Raw genomic sequence first — 10,398 nt, forward strand, 5'->3', positions numbered from 1 at the left:
CTTTATTGAGAAACTATACAGTAGAAGCGCTCTAGTGTTACCTACAGAATATGAACTTTGACCTCTGTTGGTCATGATGAGTACATAGATGTGAGTCTAAAAATCAAATTAAGCTGTTCTTACTGGGACACAGTGTGAAAGGATGTCCGTGATATACGTGTTATTTTTGGCGACGAGCTCCTCCTTCATTCTCCTGAGTGCCGCCTTCACCTCCTCTTCACTCATGGTGGCAGCAGGGAGCGACTTCGCCTTCTCCAGGAAGTCTTGGATCAGTTTCTCCCCCACCTGAGGAAGAGGCAGCACGTCAGTTTTGTCATAATCTCTAAATATCAACTCTTAGTGAACCCTGAAAAGAAAAACAGCATGTTACACGTTAGTTTAAAATATAATTAGAGGAAATGTAATCCTTCCTGCAGCCGTTCATGTCTCTAACAACTTCACATGATGCTGGATCGTGTCTACGAGTTGTGATGGGAGCAGGATGCTGGAAAACTGAGCCCTACTTGTTTGTCTGTCCGTCGTCTCTTGGCCTCGGGCTCTTCCTCCTGCTCCATCTTATCCCCCGCAGGTTCCTGGAACTCCTCCAGCTCCTCCGCCTTCTCCTTAGCCATGGCAACCACCGATGGCGGGAAGCAAGCCAACTCAGCAACGTGGATTCCAAAGCTTTGGTCACACACACCTAAACGCACAGTTAGGGGCTGGATCAGTTCACCTGCCTCTCCTCTGTACGTCAGACTCAATGTCTTACATCCATATTAGAGCTGAGAAATGCAGAACATGTACTTTAAATGAACATAACTGCATCAAAGACAACTTATTAGGCTCATTTATGGGTTCATCCTCTTTGTAATAGAAACCCTAAATACACGTTTACATGATTTAATCGTCAAAACACTTAAGTTTCCTCATACTGTCTGTGCTGAAACACCTTCATTCACCCTTCATAACAGATTCTATATAAGCGCCTGTCTCTTTAAGACCCTATCCTAAAAAAAAAAAAAGCCCAGTCCTCTCTGATTGGTCGGTGCGTCCAGGTCATATCTCGGAGTCTCTGCAGCCGCGTAATGACTGTTCAGGGAACATAGCAGCACTTTATACAATTTATATGATTCCCTGATGTTAGCATGTAGCTACATGTAGCAGCATACTAGCAGCTGAGGAATGACTGTGTACAGGGTTCCCACACCCTCTTAAACATCAAATTCAAGGACTTTTCAAGAATTTTCCAAGTCTAATTCCTTAAGATTTAAGGATCTAACACATCCAATTAACTTCAATCTTATCACCGTTGCTTTTTCATGAGGCAGGTGGTGTGTGAAACAGTGACGCAACTGCTGGAGGACACGTGGTGACCACAGAATGTAGCCTACCTACGAACAATGTCAAAACTTCTATTCTTGCACAAATTATTGAATCCAAGCACTTTTAATGCCCCATGGCTATTTATTTGTTTACTTTTTGGTTGTTTAAAACTTTCAAGGACTTGATTTTGCTTTTTCAAATTCACAGACTCTCAAGGACTTGTGGGAACCCTGTGTGTGTAGATTAGGTCGACAAGAGAGGTTGTTAGTCGGCAAGATTTCATTGGTCACTTAGTCGCAGAAAAAAAACAAAAACACAAGTGAAACTCTACAAGGAGCTGTGCCTTGTCAAAATAAATCTAAACCTATGTGACTGGACCATGTGGGTATTTAATTTGAAAGGACAGACACAAGAAGTGGACACCCTCAGGAGTCAGGTTAATTTCCAGGGCTGGTACCTGCGGTTATTCCACAGGCTAGTTAATAACATGTCGGGCAGGAAATCCAAAGTGTGGGATCATTTTGAGAAGGTGAAGGACAAACCCAAGGTGATATGTAAACTCATCTTCATTGGTCGACTACAAACATGACGTATCATCTGAAACATGGAAGTAGCTACATGCCCATTAGCCACTTAGCACAATCATTACTGATTTGTGGATGTGTGTTGTGTGCCGACCTGGTTTGACTCTGTACAGCATGGTGAGTGTGTTGTGGGAGGTCAGGGCTGTGACGTGCAGGTTGTGGACGGTGGGCTGCTGCGCTGCAAGCGCCGTCAGCTCGTGGAAGTGGGTGGCAAACAGACAGAAGGAGCCGATTTTGGAGGCGATGTGCTCGCTGATGGCCCAGGCCAGGCCGAAGCCGTCGTACGTAGACGTGCCTCTGCCGAGCTCGTCGATTATGATGAGCGAGTTCTCCGTGGCCGAGCTGGAGGGACAGCACGGGCGATGAGAGAAGGCTTGTGTGTCAGCGTGTAGCTGTAAAACGAGCTTGTGCGTCTGTTCTTACCGCAGGATGGCAGCCGTCTCCAGCATCTCCGACATAAAGGTGGACACTCCTTTTACCTGGCTGTCTCCCGCTCCCACCCTGGCCAGGATGCTGTCAATCACACTAAGCTCCGCCTTCTCACATGGGACAAAGCAGCCGATCTGGGCCATCAGAGCGATAACGCCCACCTGACGGATGAACGTCGACTTGCCGCCCATATTTGGTCCTGCAGACAAGACAAGAGGGGTGAACTTAGTTTGTCATGTGTCCTTATTTACAGGAAAGGAACTATAAATATCACATTCCTGTTTGTCTCCACCGCATCTAAAGAACCGTGAAGATTACACAAATTGGGAAGTTTACGGATTAAAAACCGACAGCTGTGACTGAGACAGTTTTCACCGTTAGTCTTCTTTGTATTTATAGTTGTGTGACTTGTGTGATTTCTGAAAGGAGCACATGCAGTGTGGGAAAAGGAAGACTGGAATCTCCAAAACATCTGTCAGCTGAGTAGCGTGCTGTGAGTCTTACATAGTGATGAACCTACAAAGATTTATCACCGGGATCTGCAGCTACTGGCTTTACGGCACTTTTCATCTCACTATTAAGCTGTCCAGCCCACAGCTTTATGGTTCTGTTCTCATTGCTCTCAGAGTGTCATTTTCAGTGAGCTCTAAAAACCCAGTGAATCTGCTCAGCACCAAACAGCAGTCACATGCAGTTTAAGAGTAGCTGGTGAATATACTGGGGCATTTAGCAGCTGGAGAAACAGAGGTAAAAGAGAAAGAACACTAGACTTACATCCATCAGGTGAACAGAAACAAAACTCCAGATGACAACACTGTTGCTCTGTAACTGTCAGATAAATGAAAAGGCAACAGTTTTCCTACAAGATTACTATATCAACTTAAAAATAAAAAATAAGACGCTAGATATGATAAGCCAGAATTATTCTTTAAAGTTGGGATAGGCAGTTTAATTTTGGTGTCACTGGGCAAAAATCCCAAAAGGATCTTTCTTGTAATTCAAGATGACTGAGAGAAAACTAGACAAGCACTGCAACATAACATTTGTAGGTCACTTGCAGTCCTTTCAGAATGGACCCACCAGTTGGGAACCACTGAGTTAAAGCCTCAAATCACGGTGTGTCCGTCGCCTCACTCCCCATTGCTACAGACGACCTGATCGAAAGGAGAGCGGGCAGCAGCTCTCAAGACGGACCCAAAGTCAGCGGCCGCAGCACTCCGGATCCAGCCAGCACAAATCACAGCTCTGGGGGACTGGACAGTTGCTGGAATGCCTCCCTGCCTGATCAGGAAACTTTCTGTTGCTGCCATTACAAAGGTTAGACCTGGCACCAACTGCTACAGTCGCCAACTGAAGGTCTGTCTCCTGAGCTGCTCCACAGCAGCAGGGAGCAGAATGGAAGGACAGTGGGGTGGCCAACAGCTAACTGTTGTTTCATTTGTGTTCTGATAAATAGAGGGAGACTAAATAAATCAACATATGGGAAACAATGGTCGTCTGGTGGGAGGGGCTTAGGACACAAATTCTGCCTTTCTTTGTTTTTTCTTGTGGGGGTAGAAGAGCTTCAACGTATCCACACAGTTGCTGAATTACAACTTCAGACATGTCAGCATTCACCTGTAATAATATAGAAGTTCTTCTCCCCCTGGATGAAGGTGATGTCATTGGGTATGAAGGCGGTGTCTGCGTCCGTCTCCATGCAGGGGTGTCTGGCCTGCTGCAGCTCCATACGCCTGCAGCCGTCTGCCAACAGCTGGGGCCGAACGAACGGCACGGGAGCCGAGACGGACGCCGTGGCGAAACTCACCACCGCGTCCAGCTGCGCTATCACGTCGCTCAGTGTCTGGAGGGGATCCACATAACCTGGTGGTTCACAAAGTGCAACAGTTCAAATGAAATATCACGGAGGCGGGAGGCTGCAGCAATCACTTAAAACGACCTAACTCCTCCTGTCCGTCAAATCAGTGCCATGCTGACGAGACACGGTGAGCAGCACGTGGTGGCGTTCCTCACCTGAGGCGATGTTGATGATCTCTTTGACGATGGCATTCTGAGCCTCCTCGTACTCCTCCCTGTTCCTGGTGTACTCCTCATTCAGAGAGCTCAGCTTACTGTGGAAGTGTGAAAGATCAAGACAACAGGTTATCGCGCGGTTATCTGAGACGGACGCTGGGTGTGTGACACAGTGAGACAGACCTGTTTGTGAAGCGCACTCCGTTCTTCTGCACGTCCAGCGTGGTGAATTTCTTGTTGTTCCTCAGGCTCTTCTCCTCTTTGCAGGTGACTCTCAGGTAAAAACCCAGCATGGCATTTGACTCCAGCTTCACCGTCTTTCCGGCGTCCAGACCTGGAACACAACATTACAGAGATGAGTCAGCAGGAATTTTTGTCCACATCACCCAGCCCTACCGGCTACATAAGGTCACCCGGACATTTATCTCCTAACCCCGCCCACAGGCTCTTTCTGAGGGGTCCTGCGGCAGTCCCAGGTCAGATGGGATGAACAATCCATCCAGCATTCGGGGTCTACTTCAGTTGGACATGAACAGGAAAGCAGCCAGGAGGCATCTATATTATCTGTATACACACATTAAAATCTTGTTGTAGCACATGATGACTGCACGCTGTAATCGATCTGCTTTGGCGTTCTCGTCTCACCAACGTTTTAACAACAAATCAGCAGATGCGTGCAGTCATTCTCTTAAAACGCTGAATCAGACTTCGTTGGAAGAACAGATATCCATCAGTTACATAAACATGTTTGTGTCTGGGTCTGTTGTTGTGAATGTGTTGGTGTGTAGGTGTGTGTGCGTGTGTGTGATCACCTAGTTCCCTCGCTGCACTGTTGAGCACCGCCTGCATGCTCTTCTCCAGCGTGTCCATCTTCTCTCTGAGCTCACTCAGCACCGGATCAAACGACGCCTTCACCAGGAACTCATGGTGGTCGATCTGAAGGCAACACGCAACACAAAAGGAAAGATAAATGTTAACAATGTGTGCATATGTATTTAAAGAGCAATATTATTTCACTGTACTTGTGTACAGATCACACTAAAGACCTGGTTCATGTCCAGCGTGGTGTCAATCATCTCCTGGTACTTCAGGAAGTCAGTGTTCAAGTCTTGGAGAGGAGAGAGGAACACCGCCTCCAACAGAACCTGGTAGCTACCTACAACACATACACAAGAAATCAAAATAAGTCAATAAAATAAGCAGTGTGCACAGATAATAAACGAACGCACTGTATTGTATGTAGAGGTCGACCAACAGGGAATTTTTAAAGGACTATTTAATAACGATAGTTTGGAACAGGAACAGCCAATAGTCGATTAATCTGGAATCTGGAAGTGAACATCAAACTAACTGTAACTCTGTCTAAGTGGGAAGTGATTTTTTGGCTTATCGACACTCGGATCGACACCCAGTCCACAGTGTGGAACGCATACGTATACTGTATCAGCTGCAGCTTTGTGTGTACCTGAGTATCTCTCCAAGGCCGTGATGAGTGCAGGGATCTGGCTCACAGCCTGGTAGACGCGGTAGCAGTCCTGCAGCGTCGCAGAGTGACGGTGGAACTTCTTGGCCAGGCGGTGAAGATCAGGAAACCGCCGCAGTAAATCCTCCTGACAGGTCTGCCTGAGCTCAGAGTCGCACACGAAGCTCTCCACCAGGTCCAGCCTACAAACACACACACACACACACACACACACACACACTTTAATTCAGTGCATCTCTTAGAGGCAAAATATAAATACATCTGCAGCTAAAATAAAATGCAGTCTGAACATCCAGCAAAGTTTTTTGCAGCACATGTATTACCTTTCCTCTATTTTGGTTTTGTCCATGAGTGGTTGTTTGATCCACTGGTTGACCAGCCGCTGACCCTGCGGTGTGCGGCATTTGTTCAACAGACCAGCCAATGAGTGAGCTCCACTGGTGTCGTCAGGTGATCCCTGAAGGATACAATCATAATATATATCACCCCCTTGCTTATGTGACTCATGCTACTGCTGACACCTGGGAACTAAGAACAACCTCAGCAATGTAAACTGATTGCGTGTTCATTCCGTATCAGCGTGGGTTTCCTCTGGGTAATCCGACTTCCTCCCACAGTCCAAAGACATGCAGGTTAATTGGCGAATCTAAATTGTGAATGTGAATGGTTGTCTGTCTCTCTGTGTCAGCCCTGTGATAGTCTGGCGACCTGTCCAGGGTGTACCCCGCCTCTCACCCAATGTCAGCTGGGATAGGCTCCTCCTCCTTGAATCTCTGACTTTAAATTGGCGGCCCTACTATATTGTGAGTAGTGAGGGACTAGTAGTGATCTCCATTGACCTGGTCCCTGTCACTGACCTGGAAAAGGTTAAGAGCCCTCACGGCAGCGTTGTCCAGCCTCATGTACTGACCCAGGTCCAGAGTGGTCAGACTGAAGGAGTTGAAGTTGGACTCGTCAGAGAGCAGCTCAAGGAATCGCACCACTGCAGCCAAGCACGACATGGCCACCTGCGAATGGAAACACATACAGACTACCATTAAAACATTATTCTGATGGCTGTCTTTACATTTTAGGATGTATAACAAATCTAAATATCTGTACTGTGCCGTCCTTGGTGGTCTCATGCCTGAGAGAACCGATGTCGAATCGTTGGGTGTGTGTCTCCTCCCAAGTGTCAGCGAGCTCTCTGTTTTACCCACCTGTTTGTCCAGCTCGGGCAGCGTGTTGCTCGCCACAGTCTCTCCTCTCTTGGCCCTCAGCAGCCTGTTGAGATCCTGGACCATGTCCTTGCTGCTAAACTCTGCTCTCTTCCTGTCAGAGACCAGCACGCCGCCACGCTCCACCACCTGCACAAACACACAATAGCCTGTGCTGTTAGTGGGTGTTGAAGAATGCATACACTGGTGAAGGCGCGTTTCAGGTTGCAGTTATGACCCCGCCCACCACGTACCTCTCGTAGTTTACTGCCGTCAGCGCTGCCTTCGCCCTGGGCCAGGAGACACTCTTTGGGGCTGATCTGGACAAGGAGGGACTCCAGGTTGGAGAAGATCTCGTTGTCCGGAAACTCGCACACTCCCATCGTTCTCTGGGCCGCGTCCACGTAGCCGACGCCGACCACCCGCTGTCCATCACCTCCTGTGGCAAACCGCACGGCTACGACTCCTGCACAACCCACTGCACCGGTTCCACCGCCGAACAAGACCTCCTCAAACTGAGTCAAGTTTCCTGGAGAGGCCTGATAGAGGAGGGGTTGCGTTAAATGACACAAACCAATGTGCATCTCTCCCCTCTCACTCTCTCCGCACAGCTCCATGAAAGCATTATGGGTCTTTAAGGAATCAGAAACCACACTCAAACACAATACCTTGAACTCGATCTTCCAGTCGTGCTCCTTGCTGCTCTTGCTGTGGTTCTTGTACACCTCCACTCTGTACTGCCTCACCAGCAGCAAGTCCTTCACAAAGGCCTCAAAGTTCAGCTTGCTCAGGACCACGCTCTCCAGCTTGCGACTGCCTGCAGACCGACACACATTAACATTAGCAGGCATGTACTCACAGACCCCAGGGGGCGCTCAAGCTCCTGTGCCCTTTTTACAGGACTTTCTTTTTCCATGTCTTTTAATCATTTTATATTTGACAACTGCATCTGAGTCAAGCCCCTGCTCCTCCTTCTGCAACTCCCCTGTGGCAGCCGCATGCACTGTGAGCGCCGTGCAGAGCAGCATCACCTCTCTTTCATCTCCCCTAATGGCAGGAGAAGAAGAACAACTTGGGAAAAGGAGAGGAGATGAAAATAAAGTGAGGAGATGAGGAGGAGAGGAGACTAGAATGAGGAGAGGAGGAGGAGGAAAGGAGAATAAAGTGAGGAGAGGAGGAGATGAAACAACGTGAGGAGAGGAGAATAAAGTGAGGAGAGGAGAGGAGGAGAGAAGATTAGAATGAGGAGAGGAGAAAAAAGTGAGGAGAGGATAAGAAAATAAAGTGAGGAGAAGAAAATAAAGTGAGGAGAGGAGAAAAAGTGAGGAGAGGAGAAGAAAATAAAGTGAGGAGAAGAAAGGAGAAAAGAATGAAGTGAGGAGGGGAGAAAAAGTGAGGAGAGAAGAAAATAAAGTGAGGAGAGAAGAGGAAAATACAGTGGAGGAGTGGGCGGAGAGGAGAATAAAGTGAGGAGGGGAAGAGAGAAGATTAGAATGAGGAGAGGAGGGGGAGGAGAGGAGAATAAAGTGGGGAGAGGAGAATAAGGAAAGAAGAGGAGAGGAGAATAAAGTGAGGAGAGGAGAGTTAGCCTGACCTGTGCAGCTATACATAAGCCTGCTTTGTAGGTTAAGTCAGAGAACAGCGTTGTTTAATTTTGTGTACAGATTGGTTGATTGTGAATATTTATTACCATTACAGCACTAAGGTGTGGATATCTGCACAATGAGACATTGTTTTCTTTGTTGTTGCCTGTTGTGTGGACTAAAGATAACTGTAGAGAGTGAGTGTGTATGTGTAGCAACTGCAAGGTACATATAGTAAACATATGAAGACACCTCATACTTAGGCTAGGCAGACATTTCACATGCTCATTAATGTGCACAAATGTATCGTATGTACTAAAGCCTCCAGCTCAAATGTCTCTGCACGGCTCTGGACATTAGAAACACTATGTGTGCTTATATTTCATGCAGAGCTCCCTATGACGCACCACCAGCAGCACTGGAGCTAACTGATGCAACTGCAGCCATCTTAGCTCGCTGCTGGCTGCTTCATCTAAGCCTCTAAATGCATCAACACCCTGCCACCAGTCTGCAAGCCTTAGCTGGTGGTTAGCCACGTTACCTGAGCCCAAATATTTGATGACCCCGTTCGTCTTGAAAACCTCCTTCGCAGCGAAGATGGCGTCTTTTCCGTGAACGGTGTAGTAGTCGTTACGGTCGAATATCCTGAAAGTAGTGTCTGGTTTCTCCGGCATGGAGAAAATGAAGTTGAGGAAGCCATGCTCGGCTGCACTGTCCATGGACAGGTTCTGTTTCGGCTGCACCGCCATGCTGGAAACTCCCGCCACCACTGGGGCCAAACAGGAAACTACGTCATATTCTTCTTTGTTTTTTTCTTTTAGCTGCATACCGCCACCTACCGTAGCGGAGTAGACAAAACAGGATCTAATTTATATTATTTAATGAAAATTATATAGAGAATAATTATATTCCAAGGAGACATTGCATACCCTTTTAAGTAAACCGACCCCAAACCTCTTTGTAACATTTGGGAGATTGGGACAGGACATCTTATCACTGATTTAGGCCAGTATAAGCACATTTATTGCCCAATTTATTTCATACTTTAATATAATTAAACATGCACATTTATCTTTTCCTGTTCATTACTATGAATTGAGACTCCATGTACACTGCTGTCAAACTTAATCTCTGAAGTCTGTCCACAATCCATACAATATCAAGCTGTCTTTCCTCACTGACACAACCTCCACCAAATTTCATTTAACGTTAGCACGTTTAATTGATTGAGGTAATAAAAACAATATTGAAGTCCAAAATGCATTGAATACATTTAATTGGGTTAAACAAAAACGTTTGAGTTTACTTAAAAAAAAAATGCTAATTAGACCTAAGGACATTGGGCCTGAACCAAGAACCCACATGATATCAAGTAATGATACTATTCACTGCATCATCGTACCACCCCTGGTTATGTATGAGCAAAGAAAATCTCCACCTGTCGCCGCTAGGCTAATTTATACAATATAAAAAGCCATAGGCTTGTGCTAATAACGTTAGCATGTTATATTTGTTTGGAAAACGTGTTCAGTATAAGAGAGTTGTTTTGTCAGCGAACCTTGTGAGTTGTAATGGAGCCCCATTTTGTAACGTTACCTTTATTAAATGTTGCTGTTGTCCCTGGTTTCATATGAGTAGAGGAAATGTCCGCTAGCTGCTAGGCTAAGTTATGCAGTGGTCTGGTCTGCAGAGGATTTCCTGGTTGCTCCACGTTGTTCCCGCCCAAACCCGTTCCTGTCACCTAGCAACAAGCTGTGCTTAACTAGAAGGAGCAAACTAGGCTAACATTAGTTAGCCATAAATCATGG

General features: G+C 46.7%; 1 protein-coding gene across 1 annotated transcript; it reads right to left on the bottom strand.

Moving 5' to 3' along the window:
- msh2 (mutS homolog 2 (E. coli)) lies at window positions 1-9,411 on the bottom strand. The gene is made up of 16 exons (XM_049564030.1): window positions 9,132-9,411; window positions 7,676-7,824; window positions 7,262-7,546; window positions 7,011-7,157; window positions 6,669-6,818; window positions 6,135-6,268; window positions 5,794-5,993; window positions 5,375-5,484; window positions 5,141-5,264; window positions 4,512-4,662; window positions 4,329-4,426; window positions 3,933-4,178; window positions 2,310-2,514; window positions 1,981-2,228; window positions 504-679; window positions 1-285 (listed from the first exon to the last, which is right to left on the bottom strand). The coding sequence occupies exons 1-16, from the start codon at window positions 9,337-9,339 to the stop codon at window positions 109-111; spliced, it is 2,808 nt and encodes a 935-aa protein (XP_049419987.1). The 5' UTR covers window positions 9,340-9,411; the 3' UTR covers window positions 1-108.
- Window positions 9,412-10,398: the final 987 nt, after the last annotated feature.

The sequence above is a fragment of the Epinephelus fuscoguttatus genome, linkage group LG20 (assembly GCF_011397635.1).
Source record: "Epinephelus fuscoguttatus linkage group LG20, E.fuscoguttatus.final_Chr_v1".
Classification (NCBI taxonomy): Eukaryota; Metazoa; Chordata; class Actinopteri; order Perciformes; family Serranidae; genus Epinephelus; species Epinephelus fuscoguttatus.

What these genes read in the sequence shown, in the direction of transcription:
- msh2 (XM_049564030.1), bottom strand. Translation starts at nt 9,339, where the DNA reads ATGGCGGTGCAGCCGAAACAGAACCTGTCCATGGACAGTGCAGCCGAG. An exon ending in ACTGGAAGATCGAGTTCAAG is followed by an intron (nt 7,547 to 7,675) that starts GTATTGTGTTTG and finishes CTCCTCTATCAG; the next exon opens with GCCTCTCCAGGAAACTTGAC. An exon ending in CCACGCTGGACATGAACCAG is followed by an intron (nt 5,265 to 5,374) that starts GTCTTTAGTGTG and finishes TGTTGCCTTCAG; the next exon opens with ATCGACCACCATGAGTTCCT.